Source organism: Octodon degus, unplaced genomic scaffold (genome assembly GCF_000260255.1).
Source record: "Octodon degus isolate 3935 unplaced genomic scaffold, OctDeg1.0 scaffold00169, whole genome shotgun sequence".
NCBI classification, from domain to species: Eukaryota; Metazoa; Chordata; class Mammalia; order Rodentia; family Octodontidae; genus Octodon; species Octodon degus.
Window position 1 is genome coordinate 4,984,962 of NW_004524745.1, and position 14,912 is coordinate 4,999,873.

A 14,912-nucleotide genomic window follows, 5' to 3' on the forward strand; every position below is an offset into this window, starting at 1 on the left:
AAACTGTCTCATTCATATTTATTTCTCAATAAAAAAAAAAAAAAAAAGACAGGGTCTCGCTTTGTAGCCCAGGCTAGCTTCAAACTCACTGTGATCCTCCTTCCTCAATCTCCCAGGTACTGAGCAATGTGCTGTTTTGTGTAATGAATATTTGTGTATTTTGTAATTTATGAATAAATAGGGTTTTTTCTGCATTAAAGAAAAAGTGGACAAAAAAAAAAAAAAAAAGCAGACTTATAATAACCAAAGTGCAGCACAAATGAGCTAGGAAAGGAACAAAAATAATTGTAATACCCTGACAGCGTTATCAGCACCATTTGTGATGAGAAGTGGCTCTCTGTGGAGAAAAGTCAGCCCAGCAATTGCTGTAGAATGTGCATTTCTCATCTGATTGATCAATTTTTTATCTTCTAGATCCCAGAGTCCAATATGGCCACATGGGCTTCCAGCAGCCATTATTGGATGACCATCTGTTATTAAAATAAAACAGGGTAAGAAAAACATACTTACAAACAACTATACCTGATAATCCCCTCTTTTAATTTATAATAAAGTTAGAAAATACTACCAATAACTGTTCCATGTTCCTTCACCTACAGTATTTTATTAACTTCTATTAAACTACAAGAAAGTATCTGGTAAGATTTTCATGAAGTTTAAAGCATTTCAATTATTCTTAACTTTTATAGTTACCTGTGCGAAATGAAATTGAAGTAATGGGTCCCCAGTCTTGATGAAACTTCATTAGTGTTTCATCAAATTTAATGTTGTGAATGATGACCTGACCTGACATAAGACCAACGGCAACAACATCCACAGCTGGTGCCTGAAAATTAAATTACTCAGGTTTTTATTTTCTTAAGCAACAAAGCTTTAATAATCTTGATGATATGCACTATCACTTATGTATTATCAAAAGAAGCAAAACATCTTCTTAAAAGTAACAAAAAGCTTCACAACTGGGCTGGCCAAATAGCTCAGTGGCAAGATACTGAGGTTTGATCCCCAGCTCCACATGCCTTACCAGACCTGCCCTTAAGGCAGCCTGAGCCAGCCAAAAAAAAAAAAAACTCCCTCAACTTTTGGGCCGGCCAAATAGTTCAGTGGATTAAAGTGCCTATAAGCAGGCGCATGGGCTGGGGGTTTGATCCCTGGGTCAGCCATGCTGGCCCCACCCCTGGGGCAGCTGAGATTGTGATTGAGACTGGGCGTGGTAGTGCATGCCCATAATCCCAGCTCTTGGGAGGCTGTAAACAGGCAGATCACTACGATCTAATAGTGACACCCTGTAGACCCTTCCCTAAAATAAAAAAAAATTGAAAAAACAAACAAACAAACAAAAAAAACAACCCTCAAAAAGCTCCATAACTATGACTATTCTAGCATACTTTAACTGCTACTCAACAAGGACGCATTTCAGAATGACTTTTCCAATTGCTTCCCAGCTACAATTCTGCCACTCAACATCTCCCAACCTACAAATAAAGCTGACTTGGCAACAAAACAGTCACACAAAAAAGGAGGTTTATGGGGCTGGGAAGATGGCTCAGTAGAATAAGGCAAGCGCAAGGGCCTGAGTTCAATCCCTGGTTCCGCAAAAACAAAAAAAAAAAAGGAAGTTTATGTGTGAAATCATTACAGATCACTGACTGGATGAAAAATAAGAGACCAGTAACAGAAAATATATAGACTTGCTGTAAGGGGTCAATCACAAAATAAGTGAATGTTTATTCAAGGCATATAGGACAAACCTGCAAAATATGCTGAAAGTTAAAAAGGTTGCACAACTAGTTTCTTCTAGCACTAATGTTCCATGATAGTGGTGCTATAACTACCATGGTTTAACACATAGGCTCTATTATGAATTTCTCTATTTTAACAAAGATGAGTGTCCAATATAATTTGAAGACAATCAGGTAAAAAAATTTTCACTATTCTGACACCAAATGCCTATTTTATGTGAGACCCTATGTAGAAGTTAAAGACCCTAAAATCAATGATGACTCACCTTCAAAGGACAAAATCATCCTATTAAGTTCTTTTTGATAAGGCAAAAATACAGCAAGGTTGATGGCAGTGAGAGGAAATGAGGGAATGCAAATAAATCATTTAGGTGTAGGCAATGGATATTCAGAAAAAATAAGGGATAATGGCTGTATATCACCAACAGCTACATCACGTTTTCTATCGGCATTCTTTCATTCATACATATTTTACTGACTAAAAAACAAAAAAAGTTATTTCCCAAAGAGTCTACCATTGAATAAACATTAATATTTTGGGCCCAATTATTTCAAGTTCCAAATCTCAATTTCCTGACAAATTTCTCTGTATGACCTATAGTTTTAATTGCATTACTAAAGTCATGAAGTACTAAATTACATGCTTGAAAAACAATTCATAAGCAAAGTTTCACAGCTACCACAGGTGTAGGGCACAATTCTAAGCACAGAAGATTCCAAAAAATTTTGTAGGCAGAGGTATCATTCTTTGTTTTCAATTGCACTTCCCAAGTTCTATTTTCTCAGTATAATTGCTAAGTAATTAAACCAAGTTATATTTTTAGTTTGCCTTTAGCTCTAAAAATATGCTGATCCCTGAACTTAAAATACTCCACTACTTACCTTCTTCTTTAACAGAAAATTACTAACCTGCTGAAGAGCTGTAACTCCAACTTTCCATCCTGGAAATGTATACAGAAGTTTACTACAAGAAGAAAAATAGTTGATATATTTTTTTTTAAAGGGAAAACAAAAATATATATTAAAAAGTGAAGTAAGAAAAGTTGCTCCATCACATAGTATCATAAAACATGTATTAACTAATGTAATACTCAAAATTATTCCATAAGGTAAATATTACCCTTATTTTCCAGAAAATGGAACTGAGAAAGCTGAACAAAACAAGCTAATGTTACACAAGTAATAGGATCCAGACACATTCCAGATACGAGGCTACAAATTGCTACCCTATAGTACCTCTTTAAAAAAAACTGTCAGTGATATAGGCCAGAGGCACAGATCTTGCCTGCCAAGTACAAGGTCCTAAGTTTGATTCCTGACAGCAATCCCCCAAAATTATTCAAGTAGAAGAAAAATTACATGAATAAAAATACCATTTTATTTATACCATAATAAAAAAGTCTTGGACTATAGGCAGATCTCATTATTTCCTGTAATATTTTTCTAGAAACATCAATACCAAAGCAAATACAGCATATCATCCTTCAACAAAATAGTACTTGTGTGTTACATGAATGACTTTGACAATAGTGAGTTTACTGGTTCAGATTCAAATACAAATGATAAATTATAAGTGTATGGAGCAGAGATATCTACAATCAGTAAAATAATAATCAGCAATAATAGAGTACCAGGCCCTATATTAAATTTTGCAAATGGGGCCAGATTACTCAAAACTTTTACAGTGGATTAATTATAACAAAGATGAATAACCTAAATAAATAACTTTAAGTTACAGTAGATATCCCTGAGTCTGGCATACAGTACGCAGTCAATGGCATTTGTTGAAATAAGCTGAAATGAGTGATTCAACACTAGGAATTTAAATAAACATTAAAAGTTTTCTTTTTGAATTTGTAAGACTTTTGGAAAAGAAATTTGAGCAGTCAAATATTTAATGCTACATGATCTACATCAAAAACACTAGCAGATATTTATCATAGTTTATAGTTTGATAGTTTATGATGAAGGGTATTTTCCCAAAACACTATTTTTAAATGCAAACACTAAATTATTGCTTATCTGCTTTATTAGCTCTTTCCTTTTTAGTTCATCAAAAATCAGATGCTGTCCAATGACAGTCTTTTAACATTCTCTTACAACAGTCTTTTCTACAGCTATACAGATTCTTTCCAGTTAATGGGCCATTAATGAACACTTTTTAGTACTTTTAAAGCTGCCTATCATGTGCCAACACCACATGCTAGTTTTTGAATAGGTGATACCATAAGGAACAATTTTAAAACCAGCCACATTTATTGATAGGCTCCAAATAAACATAGAAGGGCAGGGAGAATTGAGACTTAAGAATGTTTCAGGAAGGATAGGTAAGGACAAGGTAAGAACTTCCAATGTTATTTTTTAAATACAGTGCTTACTTTGATTTAACATTCCACAACTGCAGGCTTCCTTGTTCACTGCCCAGAAGTATTTTATTCAAATAGGTACTTGGATGCAAAATTGTAGAAATTTTGAAAACTGATTTATCAAATGTCAACTGTAGGTATTCCTCTACAAAAGTGAAAGTTATAACAAATAATTATTTTTACAAAATAGTTTAAAATGTTTAATATACTTATATGCTTATCACTTATATGTATATCACATAAGAATGCTTGTTTCACCAGCACCTATATCAAAAATAAAAAGTGGATCATGGGGCTGGGCAGACAGCTCAATGGCATAAGCGCCTGACCGGCATGCACAAGGTCCCAAGTTTGATCCCCAGTACTGGAAAAAAAAAAAAAAAGTGTATCATGTAAGAGAATCATATGTTAATAGAAAGCAAATATTTATAACATAACCTATCAATATTCCTTAAGAAACAGATATGATGGGAAACACCTTTAAATGTAATTTACGACTGTCAAAAATTATAAAGTTCTTTTTTTTTTTTACATGTTTAGCACAGGGTCAGCAGGGTCTCACTACACAGATCAGACTCACAGTGATCCTCCTGTTTTCAGTCTCCCAAGCGCTGGGATTACAGGCACTTGCCACCACTCCCAGTCTCATTTGCCTTCTCAGTGAGCCCTGGGGGTGGGGCAGGCAAGGCACACCAGGACTGAACTCTGGTCCCTGCACCTGTCTAATCAGGCACTTTAGTCTGCTGAGCTATCTGGGTGGCCTTAAATTGCTTCACAGAAAAGAAAAATAAGGATAAAACATGACCCTTGGGATCAGCATTAATAATCTCACAATTAAGACACATGAGTGAGTGAATGCTCTGTCAAGAGCCAAGTATCTGGAAAACTTGGTGAGCCATTCGAAGCCATAAAAAGTTAAGAGCCAAATCTCAGTGTAACCACGAATGGCGCTTCTCATACATTTCCATAGAAGAATCTCTAATAGAGGACAGGAACAGAACTATGAAGTAGGGAGTGGCACAGCAAGTACAGTAATAATTTCCTAAAAAATAAAAAACTTCTTAAAACTCTTACAAAACAGCATACTGTTAACAGTAGGAAAAACGCATTCACACTCAACAGAAGCTGCTGGGTCTTACAGTATGATCTTGTACCCTTATAAAGGCAAAAACCAAACCAAACCAAACCAACCAAAAACAGAACAGTACTGGGGATTAACCCCAGACCTTGTGCATGCTAAGCAAGCACTCTACCAACGAGGTACAGCTCCAGCAGCATTCAGCCTTTTAACATTCATCTTCATAGAGAATAATTCTAGAATTCTAATCTCCCTACTTGAGAAAAACCAAAGCAAAACAAAACAAGGGGGAGGAGGGGTTCTTAATTTGAATAAAACCATAGATTGACTCCTTTAAGGATAATCTCTGGGACAGTGGTTGGAAACCTGTGGCACATGTGCCACAGCAGGCTGTTTGTATCAATGAAAGTTCTAAAAAGTTTGCCATCATTGCTCTAGGATGTTTGCTAAAAACAAACATACTATGTTGAACAAAGTGATTAATTTCAATTAAAACTATAAATAATTTACTAAAAATAAACATACATTGAACAACAGATAATAAAGCAATAATTTCAACTAAAAATGTAAACAGATTAAAGAACTTAAAAGTGCCTGCCTGGCAAGCACAACGTTAAGTTTGATCCCTGATACCTGGGGGGAAAAAAAGAACTTAAAAGATTTAATTCATGATGGACCTCCAGTATTTTAGTAAAGAAAGCTGGAGATTAGTCCTAATCTTTGAAAATACAATCTTTGTATCATTTCAAAAAGGATACATGTTTTCCTTTAGATTACAGTATCTTCAAGTTCACTATTATAATCTCCCTTTACTAGAACTTGAAAATACTCAAGATTACAACAGTATGAACATGTATCAAAATTCATTTCAAATGTTAGATGTGGTGGCCCATGCCTATACCCCAGCATTCAGGAGGCTGAGGCAGGAGGATCAAAACCAGCGTAGGCTATTTAAGAGTTCAAGGCCAAACTATACTACAAAGTGAGATCCTGTCTCAAAAAAAGACAAAAAAAATTCATTCCACAGAGAAAAAAAAAAAAAAAAATCTTGGAGAACAATAAAGGAAAATGGAAAAAAAAAATGTTCTAGTTGAGATGAACACACTACACAGGTTACATGTAACATAGAATATTTTTTCTTCCTTTTTAATGGCTTACATGTGAAACCTCTGGCATACAAATTGTATTTGCTACATCTTTTACTTTTAATTTTACATATACTATCCAAAGGAAAGAAAATAAGTTGGTTAACTCTTACCTTCTGAATATATGTGCCAAATAATAAGAATACTGTCAGTATCAACAGAGATAATGTGATCCCCAAAGGGTTGCAAAAGTTGGATTTCTGCCTTATGACCCTTAAAGGTATGTACTACCTACAAGTCAAAGTTTAAGAGAATTCCATATTATTACTCATGTACCATATAGTACTAGTTACATTATCCAGAAAGCATGCTACTCCTAAAAATGTTCATGTTAAGAAATGTAGTCTAAATAGCAAGGAGCCCAGGCATATTCTTTGCTGCCTCAGAAAGAGCAGTAATAAGGAAGTAAGGCATAGACTAATTACCACAGAGATATGTTAGTCCTTAGATTGACCTCTAAGGGTGCGGCACCCCTACTGAGGTTAGGCAAGAGGCATATACATACACATAGGTTCCTTACCCAGTTCAACCAATGTAACTCCCTGCACCAGAAAGAAATGGCATGTTCTAGAAGGCTGACCTCTACAAATTCTGTTACCAGCTAGCCTCCAGATGGATGGGAGGGGGATGTGGAGTGCTTCTCCTATATTTCTGCTTTGACACAGGATACCCTACCAGTAGTTGATTCTCCATAACTATATCCATCTTCCATGGATTCAGTTCTCATCATGCTGTAAAAACACAATTTCTTTTCCTTTATCCATTAGTGCCATGGGTGCTTAACAGTTCCCCACAGTTGACAGCCACTGAGGCTCCCCTAATCCTACTGTTCCCCTAGTCCTGACATTCTCTCAGGCTTTCCCAGAGAGCAAATTGATCAAGCAATGGCCATGACTCATCCTGTACATACAGTATACTCATGAAGTCTCTTCATATAATGCATGCGTGCAAGTGTAAGTGTATATATACATATATAGGTGAAGTCAATTTTTTCCTCCAAAAAACTGAGTAAAAATTAGGAAGAAAACCTGTTCAAGATCGTATAATTCATAATCTCCTTGAACAAAAAATTTGGGAAACCACTGAGTTACAGGATATTTCAGTAAAGGTTCTCTTATGTCCTGAGTCCTCACTGACCTTTATTGGCCAGGGCCAAAATATTGGCTATCTTTGTAGCCCTGCCTTTTCTCAAATTTTTTGGTCTACAAACTTAAGTTGTTAATTCTCCAGAAGAGAAGCTTAATGATAGTATTACCCTATAACATAGGCAGCTGAGCTTAACATCACTATCTGTCTGAATATCAAATGCCTTAGACATAACATGAAACAGGTATTTTCCAACAACTGTTGATATACTAAACTTTAAATCCCTATAAAATGTGATAAAAATAAGCAATTACACATTTTTACACAGAAATTTAGAAATCTAACCATATACAACATTGTAGCAGGACAGTCCTATGACATTTTTTTGTCTTGTTTTCTTTATTACCATTTTTTTTAAACAGACATTTACTTGAGAGAGAGAGTACAGCAATAATTGACATGAGATTAGATGCAGTATGCATTTAGAAGACCAGAATGACAGGGATTCCAAGCATAGCCCTAGTATTACATATTGCTATCCTCGGTGCAGTTATCTGTTCAAAGAGATTATAGGGCCACAGAGGAAAGTGTTTGACAATATATAGTGGGCCTAAGGAGAGTCACCTAGAGAAAACAGTCTCTCAGGCTTTCAGAGAGCAAACTGGTCAAGCAATGGCTGTGACTCATCCACATCGCTGACACTGACAAAGGATCTACAAACTGCTATACATGGTTCCAGGGTAAATCTGAGGGGATTTGACTGACCTTGTCCAATACAAAAGTTACATTTTTTTAAATGGGTCTTGCTTTATCTTGGTCTTAACCACCCAGCATAAAGGTATAAACATGAGGTACAAAAGTAAAGCCATATTAATATGCTGAGTCATAAAAGGATTAAAGTCAACAACTTCTGACTTTTCCAGTTCCGTGGATAACCCACTACTATTATGAACTACTGGACTATATTGGATTATTTTGCTGAATTCACACACCTACAATATTTGAATGACAATGGAATACCCATCCCTGACAAAACTAAACTAAAAAGGAGACTATAAAGGAAGGACCATTATGTAGTGGGGGGAAAATACATATATATATATATATATATATATGTATATACACACCTGTATATACAAAAATAGGATATATATGCAGCTATTTTCTCTTAGTTCAATGAGAAGATTTGTACTAAAGTTTAAAAAGAGGCAAAAAAAATATAAAAAATAAAAAATATCTACAAAAAAAATCATAGTTCAGTGATACAAACCTCCTTATTACGAGCAAATGCAGAGAAAACATTCCCATAAGCAGCAAAGACTAGCCTTCCATCAGCTGCCATACAGCAGATATCCTGTGGAACAGAATTACCTAGAAAAAGTGTAAAACAAGAGTTTGTAAAGACCTTGAAAGAAACAGAAATGTTATGCACTTTCATGGTCACAACATGAAAATATGGACTTTAATAATAATGAAAGCTAGAGCTTTCACTTCAATATTATACATGTGGAGGATTTGTAGATGTATACAATTTTGAAGAAACAAAAACCTTTCGGAAGTATTTGGAGATGAGCATGCAGTCTTCATGTGACTCTTTAAGAACATAAAGTTCACCAATAACTCCACATAAAATTTAAAAGTAAATCAAGACCTCGATTCACCTCTACCCTTTGGACCAACTCAAAAGAAATTTCATATGGTATTCTACATCTTGACTCTTAAAGTAATTAAAGACACATGGTTTTCACTCAGTCTTCTCCAAGGTAAATATGCCTATCATTTCTAGTCATTTCTCATAGGATATAATTTCATTTCTCTCACTAATATGACAAACTGTCCTTTTCTGTTGGAGATAGGTGGTTAGTAGTAGAGGATGGTCTTAAGTGTTTTTATACAGCATATTTCATGTTCAGATTTAGTTTCCATAATACTTTCATAGGTTTATCACTCACTTTTTTATTTTACTTACATTATAAATCTGCCTCCTAATCTTTTTAAAAATCATTTATTTGATACAGTCTTGCTATGCTGCTCATACTCTTGTAGTGATCCTCCTGTCTCAACCTCCCCAGTGCTGGTTATTACAGGCGTGTGCCACCATGCCAGGTTTCAATGGCCTGCACAGCAGGCCCAGGGTTCTGGGGCTCATGCGGTACTGGGGATTGAACATGGGTCCCTGCGCTTGCCAGGCAGTTGCTTAGACCAGCGAGCTACCTCTCCAGCTCCTGCCTTCTAATCTTTTAAGAAAAACATTAATTTATCAGACATACACAATAGATTCCTTGATTCCTTATAAATTTCCTGTACTTCTCTCAAAGCCTCATCTGTAAAGGTAAAACTAGTTACCTCTTAGCTTTGGCAAGTCCTTTATCTTACTAAATAGTACAAAAAAATAAATTTCCATCCCACTGGAAAAAAATAACCAAATATAAGACTCTCCACATGAGAAGGAATGCTAAAAACAAAAGTTACTATTTAGTAATCATCATACTAATCACTGATTCAGGAAAGAATCATCACTACATGCTAAGAGCAGCAAAAGAAACTTTGAAGGGTAACAGGATATTTATATAATCTCAATGCATCTTACAAGAGACTTATGAACTATATCAGACAATACAGCAACTATAAAATGGTGCCACTTGACAGACGTCACTTTAATGAAACTATCAAAGTTATCACTATCAGGAACAGAATAAACCAACTACTTGTGTCTCTTGATATAATTCAATGACAAGCTAGCATCATTTCTTTGTTATTCCTGCTAAAGTATACACATGTTCTGAATCTAATTATAAGGAAGCACCAGAAAAATTCAGATGAAGGACATCCTAAAAAAGAACTAGGTTGTACTTTTCCAAGTCAATACTGTGAAACTGAAATACAATCTGAAGACCCTGTCCTGGACTTTTGTTTTTGCTCTTCGGGCTTATGTTCTCCTATGTTACAATAAAAAAGTGAAGATAGTAAATACACATAAATTCAAAACAAAATTCACACTTACTTATTGCAACCAGACTAAGTTTCTGAACCTGTTTACAAAAAGAAAAAAAAGTAAGTTCTCATCAACAAAAACAGTTTAATAACATAATGCCTGAAGATTAAGGTATAAGCTCATACATAAACTGTCTCCTTTGACCTTCCAAAAAAACTCACTGACCCTAATACTCATTAGGAAAATTTATATTTTCAACAATTTTATCAAGTAGTGTTGGAAACAGTTTCTGTAAGGGGCAAAGAACAAATATTTTAGGCTATGTGGGTCAACTTGTCTTTCACAACTATTCAACCCTATCATTGTTACATGAAAGCAGATGCATAAAATAAATAAATGTACAAGTGTATTGTAATCAACTTTTATCTACAGACACTAAAATTGTATTGTTTTCATGCTGTGTAATATTGATTCTCCCAATCTTCACAAAAATATCAAAATCATTCATAACTCCTGGGTCATATAAATATAATGGGCTAGAATGGCTTGCAGATTATAATTTGCTGATTCCAGTATGTATGTATTATTCAAACTATGCAACCCTAAGGAAGTTACTCAACTTCCTTTTCTTTAAATCCCTCATCTGTAAAACAGGGATTAAAACAGCTATGTAGTTTATGTAACTATGAAAATTCAATGGGATTATAAATGTGTGTAAAATAGAATGGAACCAGTCATATCGTAAATGCTCAGGAAATGGCAGCTGCTATAACCACCACTGTCACCTCTCTACAAGTTGGCTAATTTATCTGTACAAAAACCTAATCTGTAGGAAATCTGGCTCTACACAGTACAATAGCCATGGCCATAAGGCAGAGCACTTATAGACCAAATCAGTAATTTGACCTCATCAATGTCACTTTTTCTCCCATATTATTTTCAATGTCAGACATAAAATGATTGGTTGGTATTAGTATATAGAGTCCTTAGGCAATAATTGTTTGTATGCCATGATGTCATGCTAACAGTAAATTTAAAAGTGTATCATCAATGTTAATTCCTAAAAACCATTTTTTATGTTAACTTTCAATGTAGAGGTAAGTAAATAGTGATACTTTTATATAAATATGCTACTCTCCTAACCCCTGAATTTCTTTGGAAAAAGCAAGGGCAAAATGTGTTTGTGTACAGCTGAGTATCAGAAGAGATGTCATACCAAAGATTCAAGAACTTTTTAAAGCAAAAAAATTAAGAGAAGTTATGTCTCTGGAATAAAGCTAGCAAATCCAGATGTCTGCTAGCAAGGAACAACGTGGTGAATGGTTGAACCAGCAAATACGCCCACATGAACAATGTCACTCATTCAGACTTCCAGAAATCCAATTGCTCTTCACCTCTCCCTACTCTCACTTTCCTCTCACAGTAACTCAACTGCCTCCCAACTCCCTGCTCTTCTAATAACCCATTTGACTTTGACAATTCTTCAAGGAAAACAATTCTACAGCGTGTTTCCCCCCAAAAGTGCTTAACTAACACTGGCATATTAACTTTCACTGCCAATTTTCTTTTGGAGAAAACAAAGAGACTATTTCAATAACAGGATGCTGTTAAAAGAAAAACAAAACCTATTAACATGTAGGAGGTCTTGACCAACGCCTTAATTTTTCTAAGAAATTTTATTTTTTATTTTACTTAGGAGTGCTACAAGATAACGTAACCTCTTAGAAACTGCTGCAAAGCTTGTAACGACACTGTGCCTGATACGCAAATGTGAAGCCATAAATCTTAATCTCACCCTAGTTCTCCCGGTAGATTTTGATTCAAATTTCCCAGGCAGTTTGCGTCATCAACTACCCATATAAATGGCTTGCAAGCCTTCCAGCTGCAAGGCCTTTAGAGCGAGGGAACTTGATTCCTCGTGTTTACATCTTCGGGGAAAGGCTAATACTAAGCAATTAACACAGTGCCACTAACCGCGGCGATCTGCACGGTGCAGTACTTTCCCCCTGCCCGGGCTGCCTCGGAAACCCGTCGCCAGCTGAACCATCAGCGGCGCGCACGTGGACGCCGTGACAGCGCGGAGGGCTGGGGGCGAAAGGAAAACGTCGGCAGAGGACGGGCGGCCGCGGGATTGCCCCGGGACAGCCCTGGGAAGTGGGGGAGGCTGGTTCTCGGGAAGTGGGAGAAGGAGAAACCACTCACGTCATAGGTGTGGAAGCTCTTGCCCACGCAGGTCGTTACATAGAACTGGCGCTTCAGCGCGCTGAACCGCACCACGTGTGGGATATCATTGCTAAACAGCCCCAAGGCCCGGAACCCCGCGAAGAGCGCGCTGGCCGTGCGGCCTTCCGTGCCGCGTTCCATCTCCGCCGCCGCCCCAACCCTTAGCTCCCTTCAGGTTGGAAACCGCGTTTCAGCCCTTCACTACGTCTCGGGAAAAGAAAAAAAAACTCTCCGCGAGTTAGAGATTCGCAGGCACTTCCGGTAGTCACCGCCAATCGCTTCATCGCAGACTGGCCCAAGTGCAACGTGAAAAGAGCTCCCTACGGAGCCCGCAAGAAGGCGATATTGGGTTCCGTCAGTCAAAGTATCGAACGTGTTAGTTAGTTGCGCTTTCCGCTCGGTCCTTCCTGCCGGAAGAAACTTGATAAGCGTTCTGTAAGGGACGAGAGGATATTTGATAATATTAAGAAATTATGGTTACTTTCTAGGTGTGTGGTAGTATTGTAATTGCGCTTTAAAAGAACTTTATATTCTGAAGATACATCTGAACAGACGACATGTATGACGATTTACTTTAAAATAATTGGAAATGGGAGTCTGAGTTTAGGTGAAGTAAGATTGAAGTCAGGGAATGCGTAGTGGGAGTTCATAGTACTTATGCTTTGGTAAAAAATCAAAATTATCCACAATAAATTTTTTTTTCTTTAAAAAGTTTGCTTACACTGAATCGATTGGAATGATATTGTTATTAATTTTTACCTCTGAATTATGGAAGTATGTACAAATAAGTTTGATTACTGTATGTACATTTAAAAAGGTGTTGTGAATTGTATATGAAGCAGATTTTACTTATATAATTAGAATAAATACTTTTCAATATCTAGGTAATTAGCGTATCAAATTTCTAACCAACAATTTATAGTTTGTGAAGGCATCGACAACCAATATTTTGATAGTTTCAAAATCAAACTGTAAGGGATTTACAGTAAAAATGCTGCTTTATAAATGAGGAAGCTTCTTCACTGAGGTGAAGTGATTTGCTCATAGTTTTCAAAATTGTGAGGTGGCATAATCCAGACCAACAAGACTTGGAAAAGACAGAGGGGAAGTCACTGAAGAGCGGTTGGAGGATGAGAGAAGGGTGTACTGAGCAAGCATATTTTCAAGACCAAATACTCAGCCAGCCACATGATAGTGTGGGTTACATTAAGTAAGGATCCTGAGGCTCTCGGATGCTGCCTAGCTTTTCCCAGGATCGTTAAATATTGGTGGTGTAGCCCTATGAAATTAGACCTGACAATCAGAATTATATTTTTTATTTCTGAGAAGTGAAGCTAGGCCTTTGCTTCCCCAGCACTTTTAATATTTTTGAATTTTAAGAGAGGGTCTTTTTAAGTGACTGCGTTACTCATGAGGAGCTGGAATTTGCAGACCTCTTGCCTCAGCCTCTCAGATTGCTGAGATTACAGGCCAGGCATCACTCAGAACTGTGTTCTTGTGTCAGCTGGATAGTGAATCAAAGGTTCAAGGACCCAAGACTGTAATAGAAAATCTGGAGTAGATATATATGTCAGCTGTTGAGCAGTGATGGTTTGAGGCAGAGGTGTCATAAAAGCTGATTTTGAGCATGCTTTATTTAGCAGTTGGCCAAAGTTCCTTTCTCCCCATGAGTGTTTGCTATTCAGCTGGTGGTAAAGTTCATGAGCATGCGTTAGGAAAGAGGAGAACTATGAGGTGTGATGGAAAACTACAATGAATTTTAAATTTTAAACATAGTTTGTTACAGTAAAAGAAATTGCTATTAATCCCCCTCATAGCATGCCCCTTGTTTCGCAAAAAGTTTTTAAAAAACATATCCCATTATTCTTGTCACTTGCTGAAGCAGTTCTTGGAGCCCTCTCTTGTGTCTTTACTTGTCTGCCATGTCTGCCTTAATGTCCTGAATTGTTTCAAAATGTTCTACTTTTGTAGTTATTTGGATTGAGAAAGGAGTATTAATAACAGTATATCTTCTGCTGTTTACATTTTTAAATGTAAACATTTTAATCATAATGTATAGCTATTGCTTTTTTACTTAGAGATGCATCCAAAGACACTAGTGCCAGTTTGGAATTCAAAAAATGGCAAATGCAAGGTGATGGTGAACCTCTTTTAGAGACCGATGCCCAAATCACAACTCCAAATCCACTTACTTACTTATAACGTGCCAACACTGAAATTAAACTTGAATATTGAGATTATAGTTTAGAAAACACAAGTCCTACATTAACATCTTTTATCTTAAGAGAAGAATAACACTCATGTCATAGGTTTGCCACCACTGGTCTAGGGTACTGT

The 14,912-nt window shown here is 36.4% G+C and overlaps 1 protein-coding gene across 1 annotated transcript in view; it reads right to left on the reverse strand.

The window, feature by feature from the left end:
- Wdr36 (WD repeat domain 36) overlaps positions 1–12,820 on the reverse strand; it is a 40,351-nt gene extending 27,531 nt beyond the window's left edge. The window contains exons 1-8 of the mRNA XM_004643278.3: positions 12,555–12,820; positions 10,422–10,449; positions 8,688–8,788; positions 6,445–6,562; positions 4,121–4,253; positions 2,652–2,706; positions 694–826; positions 295–470 (exon numbers count right to left, since the gene is read on the reverse strand). Coding sequence (XP_004643335.1) covers positions 295–470; positions 694–826; positions 2,652–2,706; positions 4,121–4,253; positions 6,445–6,562; positions 8,688–8,788; positions 10,422–10,449; positions 12,555–12,716 — 906 coding nt within the window. The 5' untranslated portion in view covers positions 12,717–12,820. The remainder of the gene's footprint in view (positions 1–294; positions 471–693; positions 827–2,651; positions 2,707–4,120; positions 4,254–6,444; positions 6,563–8,687; positions 8,789–10,421; positions 10,450–12,554) is intronic.
- Positions 12,821–14,912: the final 2,092 nt, after the last annotated feature.